At 58.2% G+C, this 13,902-nt stretch overlaps 2 protein-coding genes across 3 annotated transcripts in view; both read left to right on the forward strand.

Annotated features, from left to right (window-relative positions):
• The window catches only part of TUBB4A (tubulin, beta 4A class IVa), a 6,901-nt gene extending 5,507 nt beyond the window's left edge, over positions 1-1,394 (forward strand). For both annotated transcript variants that reach the window (XM_006896356.1, XM_006896357.1), the window contains exon 4: positions 337-1,394. In XM_006896356.1, the coding sequence (XP_006896418.1) occupies positions 337-1,394 (1,058 nt within the window). The remainder of the gene's footprint in view (positions 1-336) is intronic.
• Positions 1,395-3,720: 2,326 nt separating this feature from the next.
• Positions 3,721-13,273, forward strand: DENND1C (DENN/MADD domain containing 1C). Its single transcript, XM_006896420.1, is given in 22 exon segments — positions 3,721-3,737; positions 4,757-4,821; positions 4,904-4,947; positions 5,081-5,130; positions 5,254-5,373; positions 5,474-5,543; positions 5,719-5,832; positions 6,042-6,095; positions 6,178-6,288; positions 7,179-7,279; positions 7,358-7,403; positions 7,519-7,620; positions 7,714-7,839; positions 8,610-8,714; positions 10,296-10,386; positions 10,476-10,516; positions 10,706-10,777; positions 11,632-11,676; positions 11,747-11,854; positions 12,194-12,261; positions 12,355-12,568; positions 12,662-13,273. Coding segments are annotated over 22 exon segments (2,376 nt in total).
• The last annotated feature ends 629 nt before the right edge of the window (positions 13,274-13,902 follow it).

Consider the following 13,902-nt stretch of genomic DNA (forward strand, 5'->3'; position numbering starts at 1 on the left):
GAGGGAGGGAGGGAGGGAAGGAAGGAAGGAAGGAAGGAAGGAAGGAAGGAAGGAAGGAAGGAAGGAAGGAAAGAGAAAGAAAAGCCTCATGCAGTATTACTCTGTTAACACAGTGAAGTTGCTGTGAAATTGACTTTCAAAGTCTCTGCACAGTGCTCAGGCCTTTCGTTCATAGGGTAGCCATGAGTCATCTGCGACTCGACGGCACCTAACAACAGTCGGTTTGGGCGGGGGAAGTATGTGACTGTTCGAGGGGTTCTCAGGCTGGGATGCTGGGGTTGGGACGGCCCGTGGTCACTCGTCCCCATCACTGCCCACTCCTCCCTCTTTCCCCAGGCCAATCCGGAGCCGGCAACAACTGGGCCAAGGGCCACTACACGGAGGGCGCCGAGCTGGTGGACGCCGTGCTGGACGTGGTCCGCAAGGAGGCCGAGAGCTGCGACTGCCTGCAGGGCTTCCAGCTGACGCACTCGCTGGGCGGCGGCACGGGCTCCGGCATGGGCACCCTGCTCATCAGCAAGATCCGCGAGGAGTTCCCGGACCGCATCATGAACACGTTCAGCGTGGTGCCGTCGCCCAAGGTGTCGGACACGGTGGTGGAGCCGTACAACGCGACGCTGTCGGTGCACCAGCTGGTGGAGAACACGGACGAGACGTACTGCATCGACAACGAGGCGCTTTACGACATCTGCTTCCGTACGCTGAAGCTGACCACGCCCACCTACGGCGACCTCAACCACCTGGTGTCGGCCACCATGAGCGGCGTCACCACCTGCCTGCGCTTCCCGGGCCAGCTCAACGCCGACCTGCGCAAGCTGGCCGTCAACATGGTGCCCTTCCCGCGCCTGCACTTCTTCATGCCCGGCTTCGCGCCGCTCACCAGCCGCGGCAGCCAGCAGTACCGCGCGCTCAGCGTGCCCGAGCTCACGCAGCAGATGTTCGATGCCAAGAACATGATGGCCGCCTGCGACCCGCGCCACGGCCGCTACCTGACCGTGGCCGCCGTCTTCCGCGGCCGCATGTCCATGAAGGAGGTGGACGAGCAGATGCTGAGCGTGCAGAGCAAGAACAGCAGCTACTTCGTCGAGTGGATCCCCAACAACGTCAAGACGGCCGTTTGCGACATCCCGCCGCGCGGCCTCAAGATGGCGGCCACGTTCATCGGCAACAGCACGGCCATCCAGGAGCTGTTCAAGCGCATCTCGGAGCAGTTCACCGCCATGTTCCGGCGCAAGGCCTTCCTGCACTGGTACACGGGCGAGGGCATGGACGAGATGGAGTTCACCGAGGCCGAGAGCAACATGAACGACCTGGTGTCCGAGTACCAGCAGTACCAGGACGCCACGGCCGAGGAGGGCGAGTTCGAGGAGGAGGCCGAGGAGGAGGTGGCCTAGCGCCCCAGACGGCCCCAAGGCCCGGGCCCGCCTCCCACCCGTGACCATGAGCTTCCCCCCAGTGTTACTGTGGCCCAGCGCACCTCCCTCCCACCCATGAAGCCCCCAAGGCACAGCCCACCTCCCACCCACTCGTGAAGCCTCCAAGGTCCGGGCCCGCCTCCCACCCGTGACCTTGAGCTTCCCCCCAGTCTTACTGTGGCCCAGCTCACCTCCCACCCAATCGTGAAGCCCCCAAGGCCCGGCCATCTCCCACCCGTGACCTTGAACTTTCCCCTAGTGTCACCACCAACCAGCCCACCTCCCACTCGTGAAGCCCCCAAGGCCTGGCCCGCCTCCCACCCGTGACCCTGAACTTCCCCCTAGTGTCACCGCAGCCTGGTCTGCCTCCCACCCCGGCCCGTTGAATTCCCCCTTAGCGTCACCAAGGCCCAGCCTGCCTCCAACCCCAGAGTCCTGCCTGAACTTCCCTCTGGTGTCACCGATGCCCCCGGCCGGCCTCCCGCCCTTGGACTCCTGACACCCCCATGGCCCACTTGCCTCCAACCCCATGATCCTTGAACTGCCCTCTAGTGTCACCGTAGCCCCTGGCCCGCCTATGACCCCGTGACCCTTGAACTTCCCCCTAGTGTCACCACGGCCCAGCCTGCCTCTGACCACGTGACCCTTGAACTCCCCCACAGTGTCATCGTGGTCCCCCCTGCTTGCCTGTGACCCTGAACTTCCCCTCCAGGTCACCGCCGCCCCTGGCCCAACTCTGACCTTGTGACCCTTGGATCTTCTTGCCAGTGTCCACCACCACCATGGCCTGGTGAACACCTGAGCCTATGACCTTGAACTTCCCATCTCCAGCCCCTATGAGCACTGACACCCCATGAAGCCCACTGCAGCTCTGACCCCAGCACTCCAGCTTCATGCTACCTCTGATCTTCCTGTCACCCTTGTTAAAGCTCCTAGTGTCACTATGACCCTGCATACCTCTGACACCTTGAGCCTCTCCAGTGTTACTGTGGCCCTGCAAATCTCTGACCCTCTGACCCTTGAACTCCCCATCTCCAGTGCCTATGAGCACAGACACCCTATGAGCTCTGGCCTCATCACCCACTTGTCCTTCAGCTCCACACAGCCTCTGACTTCCTTGTCACTTTTGACCCCATGAGTTCAACGTACCTGTAGGAGCCACTGTTTTGCCTTTGGTCCTTCCCTGTGAGCCTCCCCTTCCCACTGACCTGCCCTGGCCTCCACCGTGATCACCCTTGGCCCCTGACTTCCTTGGCTAATCTGAAGTGAAGGCATGTTCTTGCTTAGAGGGAAGACAGGCCTGGAACCAGGAGCCAAGAAAAGTGTGTGTCCCCACCTGTGCACCCATGATAAATAAATGCACTGATGACCTACCTGTCAAGTGCTCTGGAGTTAATGCTTCCCTCGGGGAGGGCACCCCTACAGGATGGGCCTGGTGCTGACAGATTGGCTGCTCAGTGAGTGGGCAGGGGCCTGGGTCCCAAAGTCCAGGGTAGGCACTGACCAGGCAGCTGTGTCTTGGAGTCATAAATGTGTCTGTCATCTGTCCTTCCATCTGCCTCACTGTGTCTCTGAACCTTGACATCTGCCCAGGTTGTGTCTCACACAAATGACAGTGTCTCGTGCTGATTTATATGTATGCTGTCTGTGCTCTATTCTATGAGTCCCAACAGTGATCCGATCTCTGTGTGTGTGTGTGTTATCTGTAGGTCTGTCCTCTGTTGGTGCTCTGTTGGTCTGGGAGCCTTAGCAGCTGTCCTGGGTCTGGTTCTGAGTCTGAGTGTGTGTGTATCTGTACTAGTGTGTGTGTTTGCCTGCCTATCTGCCTATGTCCCAGTGGCTGTGTGTGTGTCCAGTGCCTGTCTGCACTGTGTATGTCCCCAGGGTCCTACTCACTCTCAGGCCAGCTCCCAGCAGTGGCCCCATAGAGAACACCCAGGCAGATGACCATGGGAGGACGAGAAGGGGAAAGGGAAGCATTTTCAGGAGCTGTGGGCGTTTGGCTGCAGGGTGGGGTTCCGAGAAAGGCTGTGGCTGGGTTGGATGTGGAGACCATCTGGGGTCCACCTGCAGGCCACGACTCTGGCCTCTGAGCTAGCCCCCCTCGTGCCCATCGCCTAGGACATGAGGAGGCAGGATGCCTGGGTCTCACAGTGGGTGGGGGCAGGGGCCTCCTCCGGGGACGTCACCCATCAAACTTCCTCTCTCAGCCACACAGGAAGCTGAGCCGGCCGGGGCCTATCCCCGCGCCCACACAGGCCCCCGGGACCCCTGGGGAGAGGGCCTGCCGGCCACCTGCAAAATCATGGGATCCAGAGCTGAGTAAGCCCCCTTCCCCCATCCCCTGGATGGAGATTCCTAGACCCAGGCTGAGACAGAAATTGGGACGAGGCAGGCCCAGCAGGGTGGGGACAATGAGCCCAGGAGAATGGGGCAGGTGACAGGTTTCAGGGTCAGGACTCACTGGCAGGCCACACTGTGGACTCTGGGCAAAGCCGGGTCACTCTTGGCCCCTGTGTGTAACCCCACGAACCTAACCCCGTGAGCCAGTGACTCCTGTGCATCCAGGCGAACGCAAAAGCCAGTGTGTGCTCACTCGGGCAGCCAGTGGCTGTATGCCTGCTTGTGCCAGTGTGAGGACGCAATGTGGGGATCCAGGACAGAAACTCCAGGTGTCCCTGGACGGGTCAGTGGGTCTGAGATTAGTCTCCTCCCTCCTCCTCCACTGTCTCACCATCTCTCTCCCCGAGCCCGAGTGCCCAGGGTCCTTTGGGTGGTGTAGAGACAGAGAAGGAAGGCAGACATTGGGGGGGTTTGTAACACTGAGGCCTTGTGACACTTTCTCTCAGGGAGTCTGAGGGAAGTATGAGTACAAATATACCAAACCCATTACCTTGGAGTCAAGCCGGAAACTCTGTCTTGGCTGTGATCTTAAAGATTGCCAGGACTTTCTTCTGCAGCACTGCTGCGTGAGTTCCAACCACCAGCCTTCAAGTAAGAAGTTGAGTGCAAACCATTTGCAGCACCCTGGGACCTTAATGTGACTCCAGCCCCACAAACCAAGCCCACTCATGCAGTCACACGCTGTTGCCCACACAATCACACTCGGGCTCCCCTGGATGCAGCACACCCGTGCACAGTGTGCTCACACAATGACACTTACACACATTTACACATTCACCCACAGTCATCCTCAGCCACACATGAACACACAGTCCCACCCAGTCATCAGCTCACCATCACAGCCGCACAGGGCCCTGCACACACCATTATCATGCATAGCCTAGTGCACACGACACGGAGCAAGTCCTGGACCCCCTAAGCCCCCGCCTGTTCCTTAGGGGGAGTCCCCCTGCCGTGTTTGACTGGTTCTTCGAAGCAGCGTGCCCAGCCTCCCTGCAGGAGGGTGAGTGGGGCTGTGGCCAGAAGGGGTGGGTGACTGGGGGGAGTGCCTGGAGCCTGGTTTAACACACCTGCCTTCCCTACAGATCCTGCCATCCTGCGACAGTTCCCCCCAGATTTCAGGGACCAGGTATGCAAGCTAGCTCCTTGCCCCTCCAAGGCCAGGGCTGGTTCCTCAGGCAGAAGGGGCCTGTGGACCTGGGACCAGGTGCTCAAGAGTGGAGGCCCATTGGGCAGATACTGTGTGCTCTCTCTACCCCCAGGAAGCTATGCAGATGGTGCCCAAATTCTGCTTCCCTTTTGATGTGGAAAGGTATGGGAGGGAGAGGATGCCAGGGACTCAGGGATGGGACCCAGGGACCCATGCTGTTGGTGGTCTGTGTGTGGGAGGCCCAGGTCTCTCTCTGACCCTCTCTGACCTTCCCCACCCCTGCAGTGAGCCCCCCAGCCCCGCGGTCCAGCACTTCACCTTTGCCCTCACGGATCTGGCTGGCAAGCGCAGGTTTGGGTTCTGCCGCCTGCGGGCCGGTGCCCAGAGCTGCCTCTGCATCCTCAGGTGCGGTTCTGGGGGCTAGAGGTGAGCGTAGGATGGGGGTGCGTGGCCCTAGGCCAGGGGGCACCGCTGGAGGCTGCCTGTGTCTCTCTCCTCCCCACAGCCACCTGCCGTGGTTCGAGGTCTTCTACAAGCTGCTCAACAATGTGGGGGACCTGCTGACCCAGGGCCAAGTGAGCCCTTCCCGCCAATGCCAGAGTCCTAGTCCCTACCTCTTCCTGCACCCCAGTCCCCCCACCCCCACCCCGGCACCAGCCTACCCTGAGCCCCACTCAGATCATACATCCCCCAGGCTGAACCAAGTCCTGCATTTCACTTCTTGCTCAGACACCCTGTCCCTCTACCCAGGTCTCAGAAGCTGAGAAACTGCTTTTAAGCCTCCAACAGCAGCCCCTGCCTGGACCCCAGGCTTTGATGGGGCTGGAGCTGGTGGGTACCCCCACCCACAGCGGCGGGCCTGGGGTGGGTGGGGGACTGCTGGGCGCTGGACATACACATCAAGCTACCCCTCCATCCCAGGGCAACGGATTGGTACTCTCCAGCTCACACAGCAGCCTGCCCACTGCCCCAGGGACTAGCAGGCCGGTGAGCAGACCCCGAGACCCGGGAGGCCGGGCATGCAGTGGAGGCCAGGCTCCGACTAACTAGTCCCCCGCCGGTCTCCCCACCAGCTTTCCTGCTTCGTGGCCCCGGATTCTGACCGTCTGCCGTCCATCCCGGAGAACGTGAGTAGAGGCCTGGGAGGGACGAGCAGACGTCCTGGTGTCCGAACGTGCCCAGCGTGCCTCTCTCTCTCTAACTCCTCAGAGGAACCTAACGGAACTGGTGGTGGCGGTGACCTACGAGAACATCGTGGGGCTGTTCGCGGCGCTTCTGGCTGAGAGGAGAGTCCTGGTCATCGCCAGCAAGCTCAGCACCGTAGGCGGGGCAGGAGGGCGGGGGTGGGGTGGGGGGTGTAAGGCTCCGCCCCGGGGCGGAGCCGTGAGACAAGTCCCGCCTCCAATGGGCGTGGTCAGAGAGCCAAGTTCTCTGCTACTTTCCAGCTAGTTAAATCCGTTCCAGCCCTCTGAGGAGTGATCAGGGTTAGAATGGTTCCTCTTTGGGAGCTCCATGCTCTAGGATAGAAATAAGCCTAGCTCCGCCCTCGTGGAGGGTGAACCAAACTAAAATTGAACGCCCTGCCCTAGACTCCTTTTTCTGACCCTACAGATCAGGGAAGCCCTGCCCCATAGGGTTTCCCAAGGCCCGCTGCTTCTTTCCCTCGTTGAATGCTGGAGAGTTTTAACCGTGGGTTTTTAGATTAGCTGCCGAGTGCTCACCACTGGCGCCTCAAAGGCTCCTCGTTGAGATCAGCGCTAGCTAAATTTTAGCTCTTAAATGAGGTACTGGGCTGCCCTAGATGCTGGTTCCTATGAGGGCAGAGAGAGCTGGATACAGGCTCCGCTCCCCCAGGGGCGGGGCCAAGGAGGGCCCGCTGTTGGACCCATTCATAGGGGGTGGGGCCTAAGTTGTATTGGTTCCACCCCCTCGAGGGCGGGGCAATGCGTGCTGATTCTGCCCTCTGTGGGCGGGGTCAGGATACGTCAGCCTTATCGCTCCACCTCTAGGGGCGGGGCACAAGAGGCCTAGAAGACGGCTCAGTCCCAAGGAGAAAGCTCACTATTTTGGAGGTGGGGTCAGTGAGCGTCTCCTTCCTGATTGGAGTTTTCACTTTAATGCTGTAGAGCAGGGAGACTGGTGGGCCTGGTAATATAGTGGGGAGAATCATTGCCCCAGAGCCTAATTTCCATGACCCCGACTCTACCCAGCTAACCTCATGTGTCCATGCGTCCTGCGCTCTCCTGTACCCTATGTGCTGGGAGCACGTTCTGATCCCCACGCTGCCTCCGCACCTGCTGGACTATTGCTGGTGAGCGGGAGGGGCTCTGGGGAACGGACATGGGGATCCAGGGGTGGCACCTGTATGACACTACCCCCTGGTCCGCAGTGCGCCCATGCCCTACCTCATCGGGGTGCACGCCAGTCTCGCGGAGGTGAGTGGGGGCATGCCTAAGCACGAGGGCAGGCGGGAGTCCCTTCCTGTCCATCCCCAGCCCCCTCCCCCACCAGGGAGCCTGAGCTCTGAGATGCAATCCCCACCGCCTGCAGAGAGTCCAGGACAAAGCCCTGGAGGACGTCGTGATGATGAATGTGGACTCCAATACCTTGGAGACGCCCTTCGACGACGTGCAGGCGCTGCCCCCGGACGTGGTCAGTGGAACCCCTTCCAGCTCGGCTTCGTGCTGCATCAGAAGGCAGGCGGCCCTTATATGTCTATGCACCTGCCCTGTTGTCCTCTTCTAGGTGTCCCTGCTGAGGCTGCGGCTAAGGAAGGTCGCCCTGGCCCCCGGGGAAGGAGTGTCCCGTCTTTTCCTAAAAGTCCAAGCTTTGCTTTTTGGAGGGTACCGTGAGGCGCTCATCTACAGTCCGGTGAGCAGCGAGGACGGTAGGGGAGAAGCCCCAGGGGGTCCTTAACGGAGTCACAATAATGACACCTAAATGGGATTCCAGTAGTACCTACCCAGAAGGCAGGCATTGCGAGTCACGTATGCAAATGAGTCTGAAAAGACCTTATTTATCAGCATATGCAAAGGGTTTGGACAAGTGCCCGGCACCCTGGCACTCTCCATAAATGCTATGAATCTCATTCAATGCGATGATTATATTGTGAGATGGATACTGTTATAGCGCCACTTGCATAGAGGAAACCAGACTCAACGTTACACAGCAGGTCAGGGTTAGAGTCAGGATTCCCCATCTGGTCCCATGGCCCTCAAACTCCAGTTCCTCACTTTTCTAAAAAATCACTGTGAGATTTTCCAGTATTAGCCGACATCCTCATTGCCCCTACATTTTAAGTCTTCCTACTTTCTTCTCTGTTCGTCGTCTTTCACCTGGGCCACTGAAATCTCCGCCTTGTCCCGGACCTTTTGGGGCTCTAGCCCTTCATGGTCTGTACCTGGTGCATCCACCAGAGGCGCCCGCGAGTACCTAAATCAGCCCTGACCCTCCTCTGCCCCTCCAGGGCTCCCACCTGCCTTGGGTAAAAGCTCAAGTCTTTCTCGTGACCAAAAAGGCCCCCATAAGGCTAGACACACAACAGGCTCTCAGAGAATGTTTGCTACGTAGACACAGGGTAGAATGAAGGGAGCCGAGTCCGGAGGGTCATGGGGAGAGCAGGGAGCGGGTTCTTCTTCCAGGGCCAGCCGGTGACCTTCAGCGAAGAAACCTTCTTGGCTCAGAAATCTGGAGCTTCACTGCAGGACTTCCACCGCAGGGCTGTCCACCTGCAACTGTTCAAACAGGTGCGGCAGGACTCTTAGGGGGAAGGACTCATAATTCCTGGCAGGACCACGGCTGGAGAGGTGGGGCTGGGGGCGGGCCAAAGGGGCGTGACTAAACTGTGTCCTGATTCCTTGGAGCTCGGCCAGTTCTAGAGTGCATGACTTTCGAGTACTTAAGCGCAGGGTGGCTGGTGCCAGAAGGAGGGGCTTGGAGCGCATTCCTGGATCTCTGTAGGCGGGGCCGAGTTCTTGTGGGCGGGGCCAGATGAGAGGGACTTGGAACAGACCCCTGAGCCTCTGTGGGCGGGGCTGAGCTTTTATAAGGGGGCGGGGCCAGAGGGCAGGCGTTTGGAGAGGACTTGAGGCCTTGTGGGACGGACGAGAGCAGAGGGGAGGGGCTTTTGACCGATTTGGGGTCCCTGTGGGCGGGGCTGAATGCCTGTGGGCGGGGCTTAGTTCTTATTAGCGGGTCGGGGCCAGAAAGAAGGGCTTAAGGCTGTCTTTTGAGTTGCTGTGGGCGGGGATGAGGTGGGCTCTTGAGTCCTAGGGACAGTGCAATGCCCAAAGGGTGGGACTTAGGGCCGACTTCTGAGTCCTCGTGGGCGAGGCTGGCACTGAGACTCCAGACTCCTTGTGGGCGGGGCCAGGGCTGGTGCCTGAGTTCTCTATGGGCGGGGCGGGGCCAGGGGGAGACTTGGGTCTGACACCTGAGCTCTTATGGGCGGGACCAGGGCTGGTGCCTGAGTTCTCTATGGGCGGGGCGGGGCCAGGGGGAGACTTGGGTCTGACACCTGAGCTCTTATGGGCGGGACCAGGGCTGGTGCCTGAGTTCTCTATGGGTGGGGCGGGGCCGAGGGGCGGGACTTGTGTCTGACTCCCTGTAGGCGGGGCCAAGGAGGGCTCCTGAGTCTTTGGGGGCGGGGCTAAAGGGGAGGGTTTAGAATGGAATCCCAATTCCCTAGAGTTGAACAGGTTTCTGAGGCCCAGTGCGTAGGGCCAGGCCAAGGACAAGAGGCTGGAATGGACTCCTTGTACTCTGGGGGCAGGGCTGAGTCAGGGCAGCGTCCTGGGTCCCCGAAGGCTGGCCTGGGGAGGGACTCTGGGCTTCCTGGGGCGGAGCCGCCGCAGGAGGGGCAGGTTCTTGGGATACTGAGGGCGGGGCTGGAGCCGGCCAGGTGAGGTACTCCACTCAGGTTCCCGAGAACGACAAGGTCTTTAAAGGGGCGGGGCTGGATTCAGATTCTATGAGTCGTGTTTCCAGGGCCCTGGGGGGATGTTCCTGGATCGCTTAGGGCAAGGGAACAGTTAAGGGGAATGGGAGTCAGGGGGACTCGTAGGTCCAGAATAGCCAGCCCCTTTGGGTGGATGGGAGAGGACTGCTTAGTTATCGGGTCCCTGAAGGCAGAATCACTGCTGCAGGTTCAGAGAAGGGGTGTACCAGGCTGAAGGCGTCCAACTTCTGGACCTGAGGCCTGGTTGCGGGGAGCAGCTTGAACCTTTGGCTGGGGTGTGTGTACGTGTGTGTAGTCTCCAGGGTCCTGGAGGAGAGGGACACCCTCAGGTGTGTGTCTGGCCTACCTCTCCCCTGCCTCCCCTCCACAGTTCATAGAAGGCAGACTGGAGAAGCTCAACAACGGGGAGGGCTTCTCAGACCTCTTCGAGCAGGAAATCACCAGCAGCGAGGGCTCCTCAGGTGAGTCTGAGCCTCCCTCCGCGTCCTCCACCCCCGAAGTCCCCCGCCTCCCAGCAGGACTGGGATAACCAGCTCTCTTCTCACCCCAGGTGCCCTCCGCTCTTACCAGCTCTGGGCAGACAACCTCAAGGTAAAGTGCCAAGCGGTGCTCGTTCTAGAGTTGATTTAACCTCACGACAGTCCTGAGGTATCCCTGAGCATTCAGGAGGGAACTGAGGCTCAGAGAGGGAGACAGCGTGCCCAGCATCGCACAGCGCAGAGTAGGAAGACAGCTCCCCTACTCCAGGTCACATCTGTGTGTTGCTGGGTGTCTTTTCAGAAAGGTGGTGGTGCTCTCCTGCACTCGGTCAAGGCGAAGACACAACCAGCTGTGAGGAACATTTACCGCTCGGTGAGTGGGGGGGACAAGCCACATTCGGTCGGGTGACAGAGGTAAAGAGGACACTCCACCAACATTTTAGTTGCAAGGGTTTTTTTAATCAAAACAGTACCTGCAGTTACATTAACAATCCTTTCAACATTTCATTTCCTATTTTACCATTATTCTTTTTAGTCAGATTAATTTTTTTTATTCATTTTCATTAAAGTTTACAGAGACTTTGGATTTCCATTCATTCATTGTTCCACTTTTCTCCCTGCCCACCCCTCCCCCTTAGATTAATTTCTTATCGAATGAACATCTAAGACTTAGGGGCAAAAACATGTACCCTCAGATCCTACCATTGCACCTTCTGTCCTCGTGGGTTTTTTCCCCCAACTCCAGTTTTACTAGGAGCAAATTTTTACAACTCAAAATTGCTCATTAGATTTTATTCTCCACCTCTGACCACTGACACGCCTTCCAGTTGTTATTGTCACGCCCCATTGGAAAAAAAATGATAATTATTAAAACCAAGTGGCTGTTGAGTGGAACTGTGTTCCACGGGATTTCCTGGAGTGATTCCTTAAAACTAACAGGCCCCTGGGAGTAGACTTCCAAGCTTATACTTTGCAGATAAGCTCACTAAACATCCAGTTTCTGCCATGCAGGGACTCTGCTCCCAGGAATACACTCTTACTAGCCCAAGAGATAAAAGCTGATATTGAAGTGGTCCGTGAGGCACTTGTAGACAAACCAGTGAAAAGAGAAACGGACAGAGGGCAGGACATAAAGATGACAGCCATTCCAGGGAGCTGGAGGCTTCCATTGAAAATGCACAGGGCCAGGCCACCCTCCAGCCTGATTCACTTTTGGCTTCTCCCTAGGCCAAGAGCGGCTTGAAGGGCATGCAGAGCTTGCTGATGTACAAGGTAAGACCAATGGCCAAGGGGAAGAGGAGGGCGGGGGTAGGGGCTCCGGCCTCATTCTCCCTCCCCCCAGGATGGGGTCTCTTGTCTGCAAAGGGGGGGCTCCCTGAGGACCCCGTCCCTAACCAGCCGCTCAGATCGTCTACAACAGCGCCTGCCAATCACCCATCACTTTGGACAGGTACAGAGCCCCTCACTTCCTTTTGCTACACCCTTCCTTCCCCCCAGCAGGTGGTTTGTAATCGCTCGCAGAGACCCGCATGTTTCACAGTAGAACTATGCTCTGAGAGGTTTCCAAGGCAGTTTTCAGAAGTAGATCATCAGGCCTTTCTACCAAGGCACCTGCAGGTGGACTCGAACTGCCAACCTTTCAGTTAGCAGCCAAGCAGGTTAACCATTTGCACCCCCCAGGGACCTTGTCTCCCTTCTCTCCTACTCCAGATGACTCTTCTCCCCAAAGACCAGCTGTCCCTCTTTACACCATTTTTTGCACCCCACCTTCTAAATCTGTCCTTTGCAGAACCGACCCCTCCGTCCCAGCAGGAGACACCGGCCAAAAGAGGGACCCTTTGAGCCCCTTGAGTAAGTGTGGATGGGAGGTCAGGACTGAAACCCCAGAGCCACCAGACTAGGGTTGGAGTATAGGTGAATACTTGAGGTTGTCCACCCTCACTCACCCAGGACGCCCCCTCGGAGCCCTGAGGACACCAGGCACTCATGGGCAGAGGATGCCCTGGACAGCAGCTTCCTGGGGTCCGGGGAGGAACTGGATTTGCTAAGCGAGATCTTGGACAGTCTGAGCGTGGGAGTCAAGAGCACAGAGAGCCTGCGGCAAAGCCAGAGCCTGGACTGCTGCCACCGAGGGGACTCGGACGAAGCCTTTGGCCTGGTTAGCGTGCCCCCATGCACCCCCAGCCCTGTTTGTCCTGACAACCTCCCCTCCAAGCAACTTGTCTGTTCTCTTCCCACCTCCTCCCCCCAGCTTGAGGTACCAGACCAGACAAGCTGGCACCCCGGGGAAGAGAATTCACCAGAATGCCAACCCCATTCCCTGCCCATTGATTTGTCATCTCTCCAAGACCCTGAGATCTCGAACACGTCACACAGCTCAGACAACCCCTCAGAGGCCAGCCAAGACAGCACCATTCCCTCCTGGCCTTCAGCTGCCCCCACAGACCCCAGCAGCCCAGGGGACACAGAACCGACCCCTTTCTCCCAGCACTACCCCCTGATCTCACAGTTGTCCCCTCCCCACAAATCACTGGAAGAATCTAGAACTCAAGAGAGCTCCTGCTCCTGGCCCCCCACCATGGCCACCCAGCCTGACCCTCCAGGATGCCCCCCGTCTCTGCCCCCACCAAAGTCCAACCTGAATACCTCGTGGACGTCCCATCCCCTGGGTGTGTCCTCGGACCCCAATTCCCCAGAGACCCCTAGAATCCAGTCTTCCCAAGGGCTGCTGGCAGAGCAGGCTCGTCGGCAGCCCCTCAAAGAGCCGGGAGCCCCCAGAACTCCCACTGCACCCACCAGCGACTGCGGGGTACCGCTCACCAGATGCCGGCCCCGAGTCTCTGAGCTTAAGAAGTGTTTTGAAAGTTAATGTTCAAGGGTCTGGAAGAGACCACAGTCCTTCAATAAAGCAGCAAGAGCTCAGAGCTTTGAATCCACTCTGCTAAGAAACCCCAGTCCTCATCACACTCCCGCTAGCTGGCTGTTATCAGGTCTTATCAACAGTACAGCTCATCTCGAGCCTATGAGCAACACTGTCCCATCCCGAGCCATCCTCACAGTCTCCGACACACGCAAGCTAAAATGTCCCCCTCCACCAGGAAGCCCCCCAGCCAGCTTCACAGTCTTTGAACCCTGCCTGGGTCTTTTCATTCTCAACTACTAATGCTCTGTGAGCGTTACCCTCCACGCCCAGAGGCTTTATTAAGTCCCTCAGTGGTGCAAATGGCTTACGCTCAATCCCAGGTTGTCAGTTCAAGCCCACCCAGACGTGTCCCATGGAAAGCAACCACAAGGAGTAGCTGTGGTGACACATGGGAATGCCAGAGTCGGACCCGACTCTTAGGCGAAAGGTTTGGGTTTACTTTGGTTTTTTATTATCACTCACTACTATTTTTATAGATATATAAAATCACAAAACCAGTGAGGAGCTCCACCCTCCCTAGCCCCTAAAGGACAGTCTTGGAAGCACCTTTAGCCCTTTTATTCTTTTTTTTTTTT

Source organism: Elephantulus edwardii, unplaced genomic scaffold (assembly GCF_000299155.1).
Source record: "Elephantulus edwardii isolate Elephantulus edwardi_28Jun2011 unplaced genomic scaffold, EleEdw1.0 scaffold00185, whole genome shotgun sequence".
NCBI lineage: Eukaryota > Metazoa > Chordata > Mammalia > Macroscelidea > Macroscelididae > Elephantulus > Elephantulus edwardii.